This window comes from Chiloscyllium plagiosum, unplaced genomic scaffold, assembly GCF_037043375.1.
Source record: "Chiloscyllium plagiosum isolate Xiang-an unplaced genomic scaffold, Cpla_swu_hap1 HiC_scaffold_7, whole genome shotgun sequence".
Classification (NCBI taxonomy): Eukaryota; Metazoa; Chordata; class Chondrichthyes; order Orectolobiformes; family Hemiscylliidae; genus Chiloscyllium; species Chiloscyllium plagiosum.
The window spans coordinates 95,759,300-95,780,777 of record NW_028270145.1 but is presented as its reverse complement, the minus strand read 5'-3'; the positions used below and the strand labels follow the sequence as shown (position 1 = coordinate 95,780,777).

The 21,478-nt window shown below is 43.3% G+C and overlaps 1 protein-coding gene across 3 annotated transcripts in view; it reads left to right on the top strand.

The window, feature by feature from the left end:
* Positions 1-270: 270 nt before the first annotated feature.
* Positions 271-21,478, top strand: part of cacnb4a (calcium voltage-gated channel auxiliary subunit beta 4a) — a 354,028-nt gene continuing 332,820 nt past the window's right edge. For all 3 annotated transcript variants that reach the window (XM_043694193.2, XM_043694194.2, XM_043694197.2), the window contains exons 1-2: positions 271-456; positions 956-1,048. In XM_043694193.2, the coding sequence (XP_043550128.1) occupies positions 373-456; positions 956-1,048 (177 nt within the window). In that variant the 5' untranslated portion in view covers positions 271-372. The remainder of the gene's footprint in view (positions 457-955; positions 1,049-21,478) is intronic.

Sequence of the window (21,478 nt, the reverse complement as noted above, 5' to 3'; positions counted from 1 at the left end):
TTCTGATTTTCCTCGCTGCGTTTCTGACGCCCACCCCGTTCCTCCTCCCCCCGCTCCCCCCAGGCGGGTACATTTCTCGCCCTGGTTTCCTCCTGTAACCTTCCTGACTGGCAGCAGGGGCTGGGGGAAGGGGGCACAGTTCAGGCCGTGGCCGGGACTGAGTGAGTGCCCTGGGGGGGGTGGGTTGCAGGCATCAGACAGTGGATTCAGTAAATCCTCCCACCTCCCCTCTCCCATCAAGCCAGACAGCACGTCCCAATGGCCAGGTCCAGCAGCTACTGAGAGTCACCAGGGGCTGGGAGCCACAGCGGTTTCAATGGACTGGCTTTTCCTCATCCCAGCTCAAACAGCAAGCAGCCGTGCCCCGAGCTCATGATCTATTTGAAGATGTCCGGAGTTGGACCTTTATTTACCAAAGAAATTCCAGGCGACGGGCTACAGCCGCCCATCTTTCAGGTAAAGGGATGCCTGAAATTGTTCGTTCCCGAGGAAGGGTCCCGAAACGTTAACTCTTGATTTCTCTCCACAGATGCCGCCGGACCTGCTGAGCTTTTCCAGCAATTCCTGCTTTTGTTTCTGAAATTATTTGTGGAGGTGTTGAGTTAAAATGCTCCTTTCTCCTGAACACCAGTTTGTGATTTATTTTGCATTGTGTAAACAGAGAGCTCGAACTCATGTTGAAATATTCACAAAAGTGCTACTTTTAACTATTGCATTTCGCTCAGGTAAGGAATGCAATTTCTCTTTTTCTGAGGTTTTCCCTCAGTGTAAAGAAAAAACCATTTTAACTTTGTCAGGTTGATTCCTGAGGAAGAAAAGGACGAATCATTCCTTCTAATGCGTTATTCGAGTTGCTACAGCCCACTGTTTTAATGTTGTAAGATTTCACAGTTTAATCGAGTAGCAATTCATTGACCTCTCCCTCTCTCTCCCCCCTCCTCCCATGTTCGGAAAGTTGACCCGGGTGAACAGAAGGAGGAGCAGGTTAAAACGTTCCGACGGAAGCACATCGTCCGAAACAACTTCCACCAGTTTCATTCTCCGACAGGTAGGGCATCAGAGATATTTTCCAATCACTCTGTTCGGACCTAACCTCCTGGGGAGGTTGGACTTGAACCCTGATCTTCTGGAGCAGAGGTCCCACTGTGTTTCTTGAGCAAAAGCATGAAGCCTCCTCTCCTCACACTTTGCGGGCAATACACAGCAGAAAATACTCGTTAAATGCTCATGATAGCGATTCCTGAACTTCTGATTCATTCATCAAAAGAAGCAGCTTCGTGACATTGCACCTTTGTGACTGGGACTTGATAACCTATTTAGCCCTGAAGACAATTTAAATATGGCATAATTTTATTTTTTGATCAGGAGATATATGGACGTTTCCAGCACATTCTATTTCTTCCATCACAGCCTTTTTATTTAAATCTGAAAAAGCTATTATAATATAAATTGGGTCTAATTAGCATAATCCATTAGTGTCATCACTAATAGCATAATGATTACAACCTTGCAGGAGGATTTCGGATTTAGAGATGTGACTTTATTGTTTGATAAAGTTAATTTTGGACTCTCCATGAGCTGCCAGAGGAAATAAGTGGTGGCTGACACAAATACAACATCTAAAAGGATGGCTCTGAATAGGAAAGGTTTAGAGGGATACAGGCCAAATGCTAGCAAATAGGACTAGATTAATTTTGGATATCTGGTTGGCATGGATAAATTGGAGCAAAGGGTCTGTTTTCATGCTGTATATCTCTAGGACTTTACAGTAACTCAAGCATTATAGGTCAGGGGATAGCAGATGTTTGTGGGTAGCATAGGAGCTGTGGTGATATTTGTTTCAGATTCCCCCTTGATTTGCTCAATCTCATTACTAAAAGCAAAAGGTGGAAAAGTGGGTGATATTCAGGAGCGTGGATTCTATTCAAAATGAGTATTGCTGGAAAAAAATGTTATACCCAAAAGGAATGCTCTGTAATGAGCTTCTCTGATCTGATAACTGTAATGTTCCAGATTAAGAATGTTGCTGCTGCTCCGTGTTCAAATCAAGAATCTGTACAATGTAAGAAAGCAAATGACTGCGGATACTGGAATCTGTGCAATGTACTTGTCTCACTAATCTGTGACATGTCTAGAGTTTAGGGTATTATCTCCCTTGTGATTCCATGCTGCCGGGCAGATTGCTAAAATGACACATCAGTGACATTCATGAAAATGAATATTTTTATTTATTCATGGGATGTGGGTGTCATTACCGGTATTTATTATTCATCCCTAATTGTCCTTAAACTGAATGGTTGGCTAAAATAAAGTGGATTACAATCTACAATATTAGAAATGCACTACAAATCTGAACACAAAAAAAATCACAGAAGCATTCTTCATATGTATGTTTACACTTTTGCTGTATTGTGCACAAATGCAAATAGAGTCATAGTGTCATAGAGGTGTACAGCATGGAAATAGACCCTTCGGTCCAACCCATCCATGCCGACCAGATATCCCAACCCAATCTAGTCCCACCTGCCAGCACCCGGCCCGTATCCCTCCAAACCCTTCCTATTCATATACCCATCCAAATGCCTCTTAAATGTTGCAATTGTACCAGCCTCCACCACTTCCTCTGGCAGCTCATTCCATACCCGTACCACCCTCTGTGTGAAAAAGTTACCCCTTAGGTCTCTTTTATATCTTTTCCCTCTCACCCTAAACCTAGTTCTGGACTCCTCAACCCCAGGGAAAAGACTTTGCCTATTTACCCTATCCATGCCCCTCATAATCTTGTAAATCTCTATAAGGTCACCCCTCAGCCTCCAACTTTTCATGGAAAACAACCCCAGACTGTTCAGCCTCTGCCTATAGTGCAAATCCTCCAACCCTGGCAACATCCTTGTAAATCTTTTCTGAACACTTTCAAGTTTCCCAACATCTTTCCGATAGGAAGGAGACCAGAATTGCATGCAATATTCCAACAGTGGCCTAACAAATGTCCTGTACAGCTGCAACATGACCTCCCAATCCTGTACTCAATACTCTGACCAATAAAAGAAAGCATACCAAATGCCTTCTTCACTATCCTATCTACCTGCGACTTCACTTTCAAGGAGCTATGAACCTGCACTCCAAGGTCTCTTTGTTCAGCAACACTCCCTAGGACCTTACCATTAAGTGTATAAGTCTTGCTAAGATTTGCTTTCCCAAAATCTTTAACCATATTGTTTATTTGAAATTGCTTTTTGATGAACATGTATTTATATAGCACCTTATCACAGAATCATTATAGAAAAATCGTAGATTCCCTACAATGTGGAAACAGGCCATTTGGCCCAACAAGTCCATACTGACCCTACAAAGAGCATACCACCCAGACCCAGACCCATTCCCCTATCCTATTACTCTACATTTTCCCTGACTAATCCACTGACCCTACATCCCTGAACACTATGGGCAATTTAGCATGGCCAATTCACCAAACCTGCACATCTTTGGACTGTGGGAGGAAACTGGAGCACCCGGAGGAAACCTACGCAGACATGGGGAAATTATGCAAACTCCACACAGACAGTTGCCTGAGACTGGAATTGAGGAGAAAGTGAGGTCTGCAGACGCTGGAGATCAAAGCTGAAACTTTATTGCTGGAACAGCACAGCAGGTCAGGCAGCATCTAGGGAACAGAAGATTCAACGTTTCGGGCACATGCCCTTCTTCAGGAATCTGAAGAAGGGCATGTGCCCGAAACGTCGAATCTTCTGTTCCCTAGATGCTGCCTGACCTGCTGTGCTGTTCCAGCAATAAAGTTTCAGCTGAGACTGGAATTGAACCCAAGTTCCTGGTATTATGAGGCAGTAGTGCTAATCACTGAGCCACCATGTCACCCTAAAGAGTCTCATGCTGTGCCGACTGAGCTGCCCAGACATCATTAGTAATGCCACAGAACTCTCGGGTAAACTGTTGTATAGATGAGATGCAGCAGCCAGTTTGCACAGTTTTGGCTTAGAAAGCAACATTAGCACATAGAACAATACTGCGCAGAACAGGCCCTTCGGTCCTCAACATTGCACTGACTTGTAAACTTATCTAAGGCAAAAGTGAGGACTGCAGATGCTGGAAACCAGAGTCTAGATTAGAGTGGTGCTGGAAAAGCACAGCAGGTCAGGCAGCATCAGAGGAGCAGGAAAATTGACGTTTCGGACAAAAGCCTTTCATCAGGAATTCCTGATGTGAACTAATCAAAGCCCATCCTCCTATACTATCCCATCATCATCCATGTGCTTATGCAAGGATTGTTTAAATGTTCCTAATGTGGCTGAGTTAACTACATTGGCAGGTAGGGCATTCCATGCCCTTACCACTCTCTGAGTAAAGCTGACGTCATCATCCGAGGCAAAAGACTTTCACTATCTACTCTATCTAATCCTCTGATCATCTTGTATGTCTCTATCAAATGTCCCCTTAGCCTCTTCTTGCCAATGAGAACAGACCCAAGTCTCTCAGCCTTTCCTCATAAGACCTTCCCTCCAGACCAGGCAACATCCTGGGTGTAAATCTCCTCTGCACCTTTTCCAATGCTTCCACATCTATCCTGTTATGGGGTGACCAGAACTGCACACACCATTCCAAGTGCGGCCACACTAGTGTTTTGTATAGTTGCAGTATGACATTACTCAATCCCTCTACCAATAAAACCTAACACACCATATGCCTTCTTAACATGTTGCCTGGATGGCAACTTTCAGGGATCGATGTACATGGACTCCAAGATCTCTCTGCACATCCACATTACCAAGAATCTTTCCATTGACCCAGTATTCTGCCTTCCTGTTATTCTTCCCAGAGTGAATCACCTCACATTTATCTGCATTGAACTCCATTTGCCACCTCTCAGCCCAATTCGGCAGTTTATTCAAGTCCCACTGCAACCTGCAACATTCTTCCACGCTGACCACTACTCTACCGACTTTAGTAAATCTCTTCTGAGCCTTTTCCAAAGCTTCCACAATCTTCCTATTATGCGATGACCAGAACTGTATGCAATACTCCAAGTGTGGCCACACCAAAGTTTTGTATAGCTGCAGCATGACCTTGTGGCTCTGAAACTCAATCCCTACCAATAAAAGGTAATACACATTATGCCTTCTTAACAACCCGATTGACCTAGATGGCAACTTGCAGGGATCTGTGTACATGGACACAGATTCCTCTGCTCTTCTACACTACCAAGAATCTTTCCATTAGCCCAGTACTCTTTATTCATGTTCCTTCTTCCAAAGTGAATCACCTCACACCTTTCCACATTAAACTCCATTTGCCACATCTCAGCCCAGTTCTGCAGCTTATCTATATCCCTCTGTAACCTACAACATCCTTCCGCACTGTCCACAACTCCACCGACCTTAATGTCATCTGCAAATTTATTATCCTAGACTTCTACTCCCCCATCCAGGTCATTTATAACAATGACAAACAGCAGTGGTCTCTGAACAGTTCCTTGCCATACACCACTAGTAACTGAACTCCAGGATGAACATTTGCCATCAAAGACCACCCTTTGTTTCTTTGAACTAGCCAATTTCTGATCCAAACTGTTAAATCACCCTCAATCCATGCCTCTGTATTTTGTGCAATAGCCTACCGTGGGGAACCTTATCAAGCGCCTTACTGAAATCCCTATAAACATCAACCACTTTACCCTAATCCACCTCTTTGGTCACCATCTCAAAGAACTCAATAAGGTTTGTGAGGCATGACCTACCCTTCACAAAACCTTGTTGACTATCCCTAATCAACTTATTCCTATCAAGATGATTATAAATCCTATCTCTTATAACCTTTTCAAACACTTTACCCACAACTGAAGTAAGGCTCATTGGTCTATAATTACCAGGGATGTCTCTACTCCCCTTCTTGAACAAGGGACAACATTTGCTATCCTCCAGTCTTCTGGCACTATTTCTGTAGACAGTGACGACATAAAGATCAAAGTCAAAGGCTGTACAATCTCCTCTCTGGCTTTCCAGAGAATCCTAGGATAAATCCCATCCCTCCCAGGGGACTTATCTATTTTCACACTTTTCAGAATTGCTAACACCTCCTCCTTATGAACCTCAATCCCATTTAGTCTAGTAGTCTGTATCTCAGTGTTCTCCTCGACAACATTATCTTTTTCCAGTGTTAATACTAACGAAAACTATTTATTTAGCATTTCCCCTATCTCCTCGGACTCCATGCACAACTTCCCACTACTATCCTTGATTGGCCCTAATCTTTGTCTCATTATTCTTTTATTCCTGATATACCAATAGAAAGCTTTAGGGTTTTCCTTGATCTGAGCTGCCAACGACCTCCTATGTCCCCTCCTGGCTCTTCTTAACTCTCTCTTTAGGTATTTCCTGGCTAACGTGTAATTCTCAATAGCCCTAATTGAGCCTTCACAGCTCATCCTAACATGAGCCTTCTTCTTTCTCTTGACAAGAGATTAAACTTATTTAGTAAACAACGGCTCCCTCGCTTGACAACTTCTTCAATGCCAGACAGGTACATACTTGTCAAGAACACACTGTAGCTGTTCCTTGAATTACCTCCACATTTCAATTGTGTCCATCTCCTGCAGTTTCCTTCCCCATCCTATGCATCCTAAATCTTGCCTCGTCGATAATAATTGCCTTTCCCCCAGCTATAACTCTTACCCTGTGTTATATACCTGTCCGTTTTCATCGCTGAAGTAAACATAACCGAACTGTGGTCACTATCACCAAAGTGCTCACTACCTCCAAATCTACTATTAGAAATGGCATTGGAGGGTTTGGTGGTTCTTTTTGAGTAGCAGCATTAGATCTTTTATATCTATCTGAGGGCTTTAGTTTCACAATACATTCAAAAGATTGAAGCTCTGGCAAGACAACACTATCTGGGTATCTATCTGAATTACACATTAGGGACTTGGTCTGATGAAGTCACCTTGGTCACCAATGCTATAACTTGATTGGAATAAATCTGTATTCACAGCAATTGCAGCAATTCCCTGCTCTGTATCCAATCACTTTGATACTTTGAACCTGCAATCTCCCAACTCAGTGATTGCAATATTACAAACTGAAGCAAACTGTTATATCTATGTATATATTTTTTGAACTGTATTTATGAAGATACGAGCAATGCATGAGGGTAGTGATGTGGATATTGAATATTTGGAATTCTGGAAAGCCTTCAGTATGGTTCCACAAAGCAGGTTGGTTAGCAAATTAGAAATGTTTGAGGGGGCAGGTATAGATGGACATTTCTTGGATTGGAAACGAGTTGAAAGTGTTGCTCCTCAGGGATTGTTGTTGGGACCATTGTCTTTTTGGATTGGCATACACAATTCGGAGATGGGTGTTGAGGGCAAAATCTCTAAATTTGCAAATTATACTATGCTGAGGAGAGTATTGAATTATGAGGATGATACTGATCAATCTCAGGGCAACTTTGTTAAGTTGGCCAAATGATCTGGCAGATGAATTTCAATGCAATGAAATGTGAGGTAATGCATTTTGGTGGAAGAAACAAAGAGAGACAATACAGGCTTAATGGTACAACTTTGCGAGGAGTTCAGTGGCAGAGGGACCTTGTGGTTCACATGCACGATTCTCCGAATCTTGGCCAAGCAAGTTGAAACAGTTCAAAAGAAGGCTTATAGGATCCTTCAGTTTATAAATAGAGGCATGGAGTGTAGGTGGTGCTACACCTTTACACATCATTGATCAGACCATTTTTGGAGTTTTGTGTTCAGTTTTGGACACCTTATTTAAGGAAGGCCCTGGAGAATGTTTAAGGGAGATTTACTAGAATGATACCAGGAATGAGGGATTTTAGGTACAAGGAAAGCTTCGAGAAATTGGGCTTATTCTTCTGAGCAGAGAAGCTTAAGAGGTGACTTCATTGAGGAGTTCAAGATTATGAACAATTTTGACAGGGTAAAGGAGGATATCCTGTTTCCACTCATTGGTATGTCAGTAACTAGGGCTGTCACAATTTCAAGACTGTCAGTGAGAGAGCAAGGTGTGAGATGAGGAGAACCTTCTTTACTCGGAGAGATGTTAGGATTTGGAATGCACTGCCTGGGAGAGAGCTGGATATATATTTGAAAGTGATGAATTTAGAGGGCAAGGGATGTAGGGCTGGAGAATGGGACTAGCTGGTAGCTCTTGAGGAACTGGTGTAGACATGATGGGTCAAGTGGCCTTCTTTTGTACTGTAAAATTCAGTGATTCTATAAATTTCATTTTGTATATGATCTCTATAGCTTAAAAAGTGTTCTGGAAAAGGCAAGCATGCCAACGATGTAGATGGGAGTGACAAGGTTCCTTGTGGTAGGCTGGTTAGCAAGGTTAGATCACATGGAATACAGGCAGAACTAGGCAGTTGGCTTGAAGGTAGAAGACAGAGAGGGGTGGTAGAAGGTTCCTTATCAGATTAGAAGCCTGTGACCAGTTACATGCCACAAGGATCGGTGCTGGGTTCACTGATTTTCATCATTTACATGAATGATTTGGATGTGAACATAGGAGGTATGGTTAGTAAGTTTGCAGATGACACCAAAATTGAGGTGTAGTGGACAGCGGAGAAGGTTACCTCAGAGTACAGGATCTTGATCAGATGGCCGATGAGCTGAGGAGTGTCTGATGGAGTTTTATTTAGATGAATATGAGGTGCTTTATTTCAGAATGGCAAATCGGAGCAGGTCTTATACACTTAATGGTAAGGTCCTGGGGTGTGTTGCTGAACAACAAGATCTTGTAGTGCAGGTTCATATTTCCTTGAAAGTTGAGTCGCAGGTAGATAGGATAATGAAGAAAGCATTTGGGATGCTTGCCTTTATTGGTCAGTGCACTGAGTATCGGAGTTGGGAGGTTTATTTATAGTCATAGAGTCATAGAGATGCACAGCATGGAACCAGATCCTTCAGTCCTACCCGTCCATGCCGACCAGATATCCCAACCCAATCTAGTCCCACCTGCCAGCACCCGGCCCATATCCCTCCAAACCCTTCCTATTCATATACCCATCCAAATGCCTCTTAAATGTTGCAATTATACCAGCCTCCACCACATCCTCTGGCAGCTCATTCCATACACGGACCATCTTCTGCGAGAAAAAGTTGCCCCTTAGATCTCTTTTATATCTTTCCCCTCTCACCCTAAACCTATGCCTCTAGTTCTGGACTCACCGACCCCAGGGAAAAGACTTTGTCTATTTATCCTACCCAACCCCTCATAATTTTGTAAACCTCTATATGGTCACCCCTCAGCCTCTGATGCTCCAGGGAAAACAGCCCCAGCCTTTTCAGCTTCTCCCTGTAGCTCAGATCCTCCAACCCTGGCAACATCCTTACAAATCTTTTCTGAACCCTGTCAAGTTTCCCAACATCTTTCCGATAGGAAGGAGACCAGAATTGCACACAATATTCCAACAGTGGCCTAACCAATGTCCTGTACAGCCGCAACATGACCTCCCAACTCCTGTACTCAATACTCTGACCAATAAAAGAAAGCATGCCAAACGCCTTCTTCACTATCCTATCTACCTGCGATTCCACTTTCAAGGAGCTATGAACCTGCACTCCAAGGTCTCTTTGTTCAGCAACACTCCCTAGGACCTTACCATTAAGTGTATAAGTCTTGCTAAGATTTGCTTTCCCAAAATGCAACACCTCGTATTTATCTGAATTAAACTCCATCTGCCACTTCTCAGCCCATTGGCCCATCTGGTCCAGATCCTGTTGTAATCTGAGGTAATCCTCTTTGCTGTTCACTACACCTCCAATTTTGGTGCCATCTGCAAACTTACTAACTGTACCTCTTATGCTCGCATCCAACAGGACGTTAGTTGGGCCACTACTGGAAAATGCAAGCAATTCTGGTTTCGCTGCCATGGGAAGGATGTTGTGAAACTTGAAAGGGTTCAGAAAGGATTTATAAGTATGTTTTCAGGTTTGGAGGGTTTGAGCTATAGGGAGAGGCTGGGGCTATTTTCCTTGGAGTTTCAGAGGCTGTGGGGTGACCTTATAGAGGTTTACAAAATCATGAGGTGATAGGATAAATAGACAAGACCTTTTCCCCAGGGTGGAGAAATCAAAAACTAGAGGGCATAGGTTTAATGTGAGAGAGGAAAGATTTAAAAGGGACCTAATGGGCAACTTTGTCAGTTGTACAGAGGATGGTGCTTGTGTGGAATGAACTGCCAGAGAAGTGGAGGCTGGTACAAATACAACATTTAAAAGACATCTGGATGGACATATGAATAGGAACAGTTAGATGAATTTGAGCCAAATGCTGGCAAATGGGACTAATCCTATCTAATATGTTGGTTGGCATGGATGAATTGGACTGAAGGGTCTGTTTCCGTGCTGTAATTTCTGTGACTCCATGAGTGGTTAGGATTTATTGCATATTCTTTATCACACGCTTTCCTTATTCAATTCATGCCTTCCTGTCAGTTTTCCATTGATGCTCATTATTAGTTATGGCCATCTGGTCATTTTGTAGCTTCTAAAGAGAAATGCTAAACATACAGAATGGTATCCACTTGATTGAAGTATTGTTGGGTGCTGTATCAGAAATAGCAACTGCCCTTTTAATAAAATTACTTACATTGTGAATCTGAGAGTAGAGATCCTTAAACATGTTACCATGTTTATACGTGCAAATTTCAAATTGATTTTGAGCTTGGAAAATTCAATTTAGAAACAGTGGGGCTTCACCAGAAAGGCCTGGAAATGTGCTTGTAAGGTTAATGTGGGGGAACCTTGTTTTGACCAGGTAAAAAGGAGTGAGAATAGGCACTTTTTAAAAAAGTAAGTTAGATGATAGATTTTGATCAGAGACCATAGTGATTTCATTGCATCTTCAGCAGTGGCAAAATTTGGAGATGATCTTGGGTTCTTGGTGTTTGGATGTTCTTATTTGTGGTAAAAATGGACTGGGAAATTTCAACTTGCACCGTGTGATTTTGATATCTGGGACTGGGGAAAGGAAAGTGGATTGATAACAGCATTAATGGGAATCTTTGTCTCTCACTGCATTTCTTTCAGCCTCTCAAAAAACAGCACCCTTTTCCTTTGTCCAAAGACTCTTGCCCAAAATGCAATTCACTTGTGTATTTCTGTGTTTGGATTCACTGTTTTTTCAAGCTGGAAAACCTGCATGCAACTTTCATCCCAGTTTGCGAAATTTCCACAAAGGTATGAACTGACGAGGAGATATAGTTCTGCGTTTCAATGCCTTTTTATAACAATGACTTTGGGTCTCATTCTAGAGGGCATAGGTTCAGGGTGAGAGGGGAAACGTTTAAGAGGACCTAAGGGGCAACGTTTTCAAATAGAGGGTGGTGCGTATATGGAATGAACTGCCAGAGGAGGTGGTGGAGGCTGGTACAATTACAATATTTAAAAGACATCTGGATGGGTATATGAATAGGAAGGTTTCAGAGGATATGGTGAAAGTGAAGACTGCAGATGCTGGAGATCAGAGTCCTTCATCAGTAATGTGGCTGGGGGCCTTGGGAGTGGAGAAATAAATGGGAGGGGCTGGGGCTGGGGCTGGGGGAAGGTAGCAGAGGTGAAGGACAGTGCTGAGCTGGGAGGTTGGAACTAGGATATGTTTGGGGGAGGGGAAATGAGGAAACTGCTGAGATCCACATTGATGCCATGCGGTTGGAGGGTCCCGAGGGGAAAGATGAGGCGTTCTTCCTCCAGGCGCCGGGTGTGTCTCTCCATCCCCAAGGCTCCCAGCGTCATTCCTGATGAAGGGCTTTTGCCCAAAGCATCGGTTTTCCTGCTCCTTGGATGCTGTCTGACCTGCTGTGCTTTTCCAGCACCACACTCTCGAGTTTAGAGAGTATGGGCCAAGTGCTGGGAAGTGGGACTAGACTAGGTTAGGATATCTGGTCAGCATGGATGAGTTGGACCTAAGGGTCTATTTCCATGCTGTACACCTCTATGACTCTATGATTCTTACATATGGAGTTTGCTCACCCTGATTTGGTGGCCACTGCAGTTGTCTTAATTCTATATTATCCTTTTTTAAAATGATTTCAGTTCCCAAAATGTCCTAGGTATTAAAATCAGATGCAAAACGTCAAAATACACTAGTCAATTTTTATCACTATTATAATAATCTAAGGAATGAAACAAATAGAGTGAAGAGAAAAGTAATACTGTAGCTAATGGAAAAGACACAAAAACTTTTAGATTAGATTCCCTACAGTGTGGAAACAGTCCCTTCGGCCCAACAAATCCACACTGACCCTCCGAAGAGTAACCCACCTTGACCCATTTCCCTATATTTTCTCCTGACTCATGCAGCTAACACTATGGGCAATTTAGCATGGCCAATTCATGTAATCTGCACATTTTTGGACTGTGGGAGGAAACCAGAGCACCCGGAGGAAACCCACACAGACAGGGGAGAATGTGCAAACTCCACACAGACAATTGCCTGAGGTGGGAATGGAACCTGCATCTCTGGTGCTGTGAGGCAGCAGTGCTAGTTCCATTTCCATCTTCCCTGATCATGAACATTCCAACAAACACACCTGAAGTGTATTACTGCTATAATTTAGGAAATTCAACTGCCAAATAGGAAACTCTCAAAAATTCTAATACAAAAATTAAAATAACTCCATGAAGGTGGCACGGTGGTTAGCACTGCTGCCTCACAGCGCCAGAGACCTGGGTTCAATTCCCGCCTCAGGCAACTGTCTGTGTGGAGTTTGCACATTCTCCCTGTGTCTGTGTGGGTTTCCTCCGAGTGCTCTGGTTTCCTCCCACAGTCCAAAAATGTGCAGATTAGGTGAATTGGCCATGCTAAATTGCCTGTAGTGTTAGGTGTGGCGGGAAAATATAGGGGAATGGGTCTGGGTGGGTTGCTCTTCGGCGGGTCGGTATGGACTTATTGGGGTGAAGGGCCTGTTTCCACACTGTTAGTAATCTAATCTAAAGGCCAGTATCTCATCACCAAGTCACCTTTTATTTACACGTACACACTGACTCAGCGAGCCCTGTGCTAGCTCCTAGAGTGAGTAGAACCCCTGACACAGTCTATATAGAGTCATAGAGCTGTACAGCGTGGGCACAGACCCTTCAGTCCAACTGGTCCATGCCGATCAGTGATCCTAAATAAATCTAGTCCTATTTGCCAGCATTTTACCCATATACCTCTAAGCCCTTTCTATTGATATACCCATCCAGGTACCTTTTAAATGTTATAATTGTACGAGCCTCTACCACTTCCTCTGGCAGCTCATTCCATACACGTATCACTCTGTTTGAAAAAGTTGCTTTTTATGTCCCTTTTAAATCTTTCCCCTCTCACCTTAAACCTATGCCCTCCAGGTTTTGACTTCCCCATTCCTGGGAAAATATCTTGTCTATTCATCCTATCCATGCACCTCATGATTTTATAAACCTCTGTATGGTCACAGAACAGGCTGTGACCCTCCAGAGAAATTAACCCTCCAGCCTATTCAACTTCTCCCTATAACTCAAACACTCCAACTCTGGCATTATCCTTGTAAATATTTTCAGAACCCTTTCAAGTTTCAGAACATCCTTCCTATAGCAGCGAGACCAGAATTGCATGCAGTATTCTGGAAGTGGCCTTACCAATGTCCTGTACAGGCACGACATGACCTCCTAACTCCGATACACAATGCACTGACCAATAAATGCAAGCATACCAAACACCTTCTTTATTATCCTATCTATCTGCGGCTCCACTTTTAAGGAACTATGAACCTGCACACTTTGTTGAGCAACACTCCCCAGGACCTTACCATTAAGTGTATACGCTTGCCCTGATTTGCCTTTTCGAAATACAGTATCTCACATTTATCTAAATTAAACTCCATCTGCCACTGCTCAGCCCATTGGCCCATCTGGTCAAAATCCTGTTGTACTCTGAGGTAACCTTCTTCACTGACCTCTACACCTCCAATTTTGGTGTCATCTGCAAACTTACGAACCATACTTCCTATGTTCACATCCAAATCATTTGTATAAATGGCGAAAATCAGTGGACCCAGCACCAATCCTTATGGCACATCACAGATACAGGCCTCCAGTCTGAAAAGTAACTCTCCATCACCACCCTCTGTCTTCTACCTTTGAGCCAGTTCTGTATCCAAATGGTTAGTTCTCCTTGTATTCCATGAGATCTAACCTTGTTAACCAGTGTACCACAAGGAATCTTGCCAAACACCTTATTGAAGTCCATATAGATCACGTCCATCATTCTGCCTTCATCTTCTGTTTTTTTACTTCTTCACAAAACTCAATCAACTTAGTGAGACATGATTTCCCATGTACAAAGCCATGTTGACCAGCCTTAATCCATCCTTGTTTTCCAATTACATGTAAATCTTGCCTCTCAGAATTCCCTCAACACCAGGTTATTGTCCATCAGGTTTCATTGGAAGCACTCTGCTTCTGTATCAGGTGGTTGTGGAGTACATACAACCACCTGATGAAGGAGCAGCACTCTGAAAGCTAGTGCTTCCGATTAAACCTGTTGGACCATAACCTGGTGTTATGATAGTTGTAACTTTGTACACCCCAGTCTAACACCAGCATCTCCAAATCATGATTACTGGTCTATAGTTCCCTGGCTTTTCCTTACCACCTTTCTTAAATGTCTGTCAGCTAGGGCTTCCTGATTGGACCAGGTTAAGAGCCGCTATCAGACAACTTATATTCTATGAGATCCACCTGGCTGACATCATTCCAATTAATATGACAATGACCAGATAATCTGATGTTGGTTGAAAGATAAATGCTGGTCAAGACACCAGAAATAGCTGCTCATCTTCAAAGCATCCCTTAGGATCTGTTATGTCCACATGTACAGGCAAAATGGGGCCTTGTTTCACATCATATTTGAAAGACAGCACTTTTGACAAAGCAGCACTCTCTTCACACTGCACTGAAGTGTCAGCCTGATATTTTGTGCTCAGTTCCTGGAGTGGGACGTAAACCTGCAACCTCCAGACTGAGGGATGAGAATGCTATGAATTCAGTCATTCATGTCACATGGAGTCTGAACATAAATTGTGAGTCTTCAGTTATTTATTTGCACTCTAAATTGAACAATTAAGCAATAAGTTAGCATTGGAGATTAAATAAAACCTGCTCGTTATTAAATACACAAGCATAGAATTGGTAATAGCATAGAGAGCATTGTGGAACTGCAGAATTTGGGAAGTTAAGAACAGTTAGAAACATAAAGGATATTTAGAGGAGAAATGATAGCATAGTGGTAATGTCGCTGGGCTAGTAATTGGCAAATTGAGGAATTTGAGTTTAATAAAAATCTGAAATTGAAAGTCATTAAAAATCATTGTCAATTGACATTAAAAACCTGTCTGGCCTTTTAGAGAAGGGACTGCTGTCCTTACCTGATCTGTCCTGTGACGTACACCAGTGTGGTTGATTCATAAATGCCCTTCAAATGGGTCACTTGACATTGACATCAGTACTGGCAGTCTGTCTACCCTGCAAAGTTCTCACTAATATCAAGAGGCTCCTGCGAAAATCAGGAAAGCTATCTCACAAACTAGGAGAAAGTGAGGACTAAAGATGCTGGAGATCAGAGTCGAAGAGTGTGGTGCACAGCAGGCCAGGTAGCATCCGAGGAGCAGGAGAGTCAATGTTTTGAGCATAGGCCCTTTATCTGGAATGAGGGTGTGGCCCAAAAGGCTGAAAGATAAATGAGAGGGGGTGTGGCTGATGGTAACGTAGCTGGGAAAGCGAGAGGTAGATGATGGTGGGGCTGAAAGTGATAGATTGGAGATGAGGGTGGAACGGATAGTTAGGAAGGAAGATGGACTGGCAGGACAGTTCAAGAGGATGGTGCCAAGTTAGAAGGTTGTATCTGTGATAAGGTGGGGGGAGGGGAAATGAGGAAACTGGTGAAATCCACATTGATCCCATGTGATTGGAGGGCTCCAAGGCGGAAGATGAGGCATTCCTCTTCCAAGTGTTGGGTGGCTAGAGTTTGGCGGTGGAGGAGGCCCAGGACTTACATGTCCTTGGTGGAGTGGGAGGGGGGGTTAAAATGTTTGGCTACAGGATGGTAAGGTTGTAGAACTGTGTGGTATGGGGTTCCTGGACTGAGTTGAGGCTGTTGGTGGGAGATCCCCTGAAGTGATGAGGTTGTGGATGGTCTGGGAGAGGATAGTTTGATGATGAGGTGTGACCCCCACTGCCCTGTGGCTGAACAGTTTAACTCCCGCTCCCACACCGCTAGGGAATTGCAAGTCCTGGGCCTTCTTCATTGTCAAACTCGAGCCACCCAACGCCTGGAGGAAGAATGTCTCATCTTCCACCTTGGGACCCTCCAACCACACGGGATCAATGTGGATTTCACCAGTTTCCTCCTTTCCCCTCCTCCCACCTTATCTCAGATCCAACCTTCTAACTTGACACCGCCCTCTTGAACTGATCTACCTGTCCATCTTCGTTTCCACCTATCTGCTCCACCTTGCTCTCTGACCTATCACTTTCTCTCCAACCTTCATCTATCTATTGCATTCCCAGTTACCTTCCCCCCCAGCCCCACCCCCTCCCACTTATCTCTCAGCCCCCTTGGGGCCACCCCCTCTTTCCTGATGAAGAGCCTTTGCTGAGAATCTCCTGCTTCTCAGATGCTGCCTGATCGGCTGTGCTATCTCACAAACTAGTCAAGCAACAACCGTAAACAGTCATACTCAGAATCATACCTTTCAAAGAACAAAAAACAGTATAGCTCAGGAATAAGCCCTTTGGCCCACCAAACCTGCACTGACACATGATGCCTTTCTGAACGAAAAACCTTTTGCCGCTATGCAGTCTGTATTCCCAGTTTATTCATATATCTGTCCGATGCCTCTTATACATTGCTATTGTATCTGCTTCTACCACCTGCTCAGACAGCATATTTCAGGCACTCACTACTCTCTGTGTAATAAAACCTCTCTATCACATTTCCTTTAAACTTACCCTCTTTTAGTTTAAACATATGTCACCTGGGAAAAAGATTCTGACTATCTATTTCAACTATGCCTTTCATAGTTTTGTGAACTTCTATTTTGTGAACTCCTCACCCTCTGACAAATAAGTGAAACCAAACCAAGTTACTCAATCTCACCTCACAGCTAATATAGTACACACCAAATCAGGCAATATCCTAGTATATCTTCCCTGTATCTTCTTCAAAGCCTCCACATCCTTCTGGTAGTGTGGCAACCAGAATACATGCAATATTCCAAACGTGACTTAACTGAAGTTCTATTTAGCTGCAATGTGATTTGCCAGTTTTTATATTCTATACCCTGACTGATGAATGCAAGCACCATATGTCTTCTTGACCACCATATCCACTTGTGCTGCCACTTTCAGGGATCTATAGACCTATACACTTTCATCCCTCTGTGTTTTAATGCTTCTATGTGTTCTGCCATTTATTGTATACCTCCCTCCTGCATTAGACCTGACAAAATATATCACCTCACGTTTGGCCGGATTAAATTCCATCTGCCAATTCTTCACCCAAGTCTCCAACCTATCTCTGTCCAACTTTATCCTCTGCCAATCTTGCTTACTCTCTGTAACTCCCCCAATTCATTATGTTGTTCGCAAACTTATATCAGATCATCTACATTCTCTTTCAAATCAATTCTATATGTTACAAACAACAAGAGTCCCAACACTGATTCCTGTGGAACACCACTGGTCATGCATCTCCAGTCAGAAAACATACTTCCATTGCTACACTCTGTAATCTATGACCAAGCCACTTTTGTATGAATCTTACAGCTCATCATGGATTCCATGTGACTCTACCTTCTGTATCAGTGTGCCATGAGGGACCTTGTCAAAGATCTTGCTAAAATCCATATAGACAGCATCCACCACCTTGCCTTCATCAATCATCTTTCTCAGATGCACAATGTTCAAGAATCACCTTCTCTGGGTATGTCCTGTTTTGTAGGCAGGACAGACTCAGCAGAGCTGGCAGTGATATACAGTCAGGAAAAAGTCGTCTTGAGAGTGCGCAAAGTTGACTTGAGATCTCATAAAGTCTGATGGCTTCCTGCTGATTACCGTGTATACTCCCACACCTTGGCCGATGAATCAGTATTCTTTCATTCTGAACAGTACTTTGAGGAAGCAGTAAGGGTGTTGAGGGCGAAGCATGTACTCTGGGTAATGGATTTCAATGTCCACCAGCAATAGTGGCTTTGCAACTACACTACTGATTGAGCTGGTTGGGTCCTAAAGGACATTGCTACTAGACAGAGTCTGCAGCAGGTGATGTAGGAACTAACAAGAGGGAGAAAAAATACTTGACCTCACCAGTGCCAACCCACTGGCTGCAGATGTATGTGACCATGTCAGTTTTGGTAAGAGTGACCACTGCATAATTCCTGTGCAGTCCTGCCTTCACATTGACAATACATTCCATCGTGTTATTTGGCACTATTATTTTGCTAAATGGACTTCAAACAGATCTAGCAACTCTGTATCCATGAGGTACTGTGGAGTGTCAGCAACAGATTTATAATGCAACACAATCTGCCACCTCATGGCCTGGTATATTCTCCACTGTACCATTTTGATCAAGCCAGTGATTCAACAGAAAGTGTAGGAGAGCATATCAAAAGCAGCATCAGGCATATCTAAAAATGAGGAGTCAGACCAATGAAGTTATAAAGCAGGACTATGTGCGTGCCACATTACACAGGTAGCAAGCCGTAGATTCATAGAAGTTTATTGCACATAAAAAGGCTCTTTAGTCTTATTGAGTCTGCAGAGGTTAAATACAAGAACCTAACTATTCTAAGCTAGTTTTCCAGCACTTGAATTGTAACCTTGTATGTATTATCACTGCAAGTGCGCATCTAAATATTTCTTAAACGTTGTGAGCGTTTTTGTCTCTGTCACCCTTATAGACAGTGAGTTACAGATTCCCACCACTGGATGAAAATATTTTCCTCACATCCTCACTAAAGCCCTGCCCTTTACCTTCAACTCTATCCTTGATTGTTCATCCCTCTCCCAAGGGGATAACTTCCTTCCTGACTACCTGGTCTATACCCTTCATAAGTGTATATATCTCAATCATGTTTCTCCTCAGTCTCCCCTGCTTTAAGGAAAACAACTCCAGTCTATTCAATCTCTCTAATGATAAGAAAGTTAACATTAAGGCACTTTACCTTAATGCTCGTAGCATTCGTAACAAAGCAGATGAACTGATGGCACAGATCATCGTGAATGATTATGATGTGGTAGGCATCACAGAGACGTGGTTACAGGGGGGTCAGGACTGGCAGTTAAATATCCAAGGGTTTTCAACTTATCGAAAAGACAGGGAGGTGGGCAGTGGGGGCGGGGTTGCCTTGTTAGTTAAGAACAAAATTAAATCTATGGCACTGAATGACATAGCGTCGGATGATGTGGAGTCTGTGTGGGTGGAATTGAGGAACCACAAAGGCAAAAAAACCATAATGGGAGTTATGTACAGACCTCCTAACAGTGGTCAGGACCAGGGGTGCAACATGTACCGGGAAATAGAGAAGGCATGTCAGAAAGGCAAGGTCACGGGTGATCATGGGAGACTTCAATATGCAGGTGGACTGGGTAAATAATGTTGCCAGTGGATCCAAAGAAATGGAATTCATGGAATGCTTACAGGATGGCTTTTTGGAACAGCTTGTCATGGAACCCACAAGGGAGCAGGCTATTCTGGACCTAGTGCTATGTAATGAACCAGACTTTATAAAAAATCTTAAAGTAAGGGAACACTTAGGAAGCAGCGATCATAATATGGTAGAGTTCAGTCTGCAGTTTGAAAGAGAGAAGGCAAAATCGGATGTAATGGTGTTACAGTTAAATAAAGGTAATTATGAGGGCACGAGAGAGGAACTGACAAAAATAGACTGGAAGCAGAGCCTAGCAGGGAAGACAGTAGAGCAAAAATGGCAGGAGTTTGTGGGTAAAATTGAGGACACTGTACAAAGGTTCATCCCCAAGAAGAGAAAGATTATCCGGGGAGGGATTAGACAGCCATGGCTGACAAAGGAAGTCAGGAAATCTATCAAAGAAAAAGAGAGATCCTATAAAGTGGCCAAGAGCACTGGGAAATCAGAAGATTGGGAAGGCTACAAAAACAAACAGAGGATAACAAAGAGAGAAATAAGGAAGGAGAGGATCAAATATGAAGGTAGGCTAGCCAGTAATATTAGAAATGATCGTAAACGTTTCTTTTAATACATAAGAAACAAATGACAGGCAAGCATAAACATTGGGCCACTTCAAACTGATTCTGGAAGCCTAGTGATGGGAGATAAGGAAATAGCAGGAGAACTTAATAAGTACTTTTCATCAGTCTTCACAGTGGAAGACATGAGTAATATCCCAACAATTAAAGGGAGTCAGGGGGCTGAGTTGAGTATGGTTGCCATTACAAAAGAGAAAGTGCTAGAAAAGCTAAAAGGTCTTAAAATTGATAAATCTCCTGGCCCCGATGGGCTACATCCTAGAGTTCTGAGGGAGGTGGCTGAGGAAATAGCGGAGGCATTGGTCGAGATCTTTCAAAAGTCACTGGAGTCAGGGAAAGTCCCGGATGATTGGAAGATTGCTGTTTTAACCCCCTTGTTCAAGAAAGGATCAAGACAAAAGATGGAAAATTATAGGAAGGACATACTGGCAGTGGAGCGTGTCCAGCGGAGATTCACATGGATGATCCCTGGAATGGTAGGTCTAACATATGAGGAACGGCTGAGGATCCTGGAATTGTATTCATTGGAGTTTAGAAGATTAATGGGAGATCTAATAGAAACTTACAAGGTAGTACATGGCTTGGAGAGGGTGGACACTAGGAAATTGTTTCCGTTAGGCGAGGAGACGAGGACCCGTGGACACAGCCTTAGAATTAGAGGGGGTAAATTCAGAACAGAAATGCGGAGACATTTCTTCAGCCAGAGAGTGGTGGGCCTGTGGAATTCATTGCCGCAGAGTGCACTGGAGGCTGGGACGCTAAATGTCTTCAAGGCAGAAATTGATAAATTCTTGATGTCACAAGGAATTAAGGGCTACGGGGAGAATGCGGGTAAGTGGAGTTGAAATGCCCATCAGCCATGATTGAATGGCGGAATGGACTCGATGGGCTGAATGGCCTTACTTCCGTTCCTATGTCTTATGGTCTTATGGTCTCTTCATAACTGAAACTCTCCAGCCCTGGTAAATATTCCATGCAGCCTCTCCAGTGCAATCACATTTCTCCTGTGATGTGGATTTCAGAATTGTGCTGGCCTTTTTATCCATTCATTCATGAATGTAGGTGTTACTGGCTAGGTCAGTATTGATTGCCCTTCCCTAGTTGCCCCCAGAGGACAATTAAGACACAATTGCTTTCAGGATGGAGTCACATGTGGGCCATTCAAGGTATGGACTGCAGATTTCCTTCCC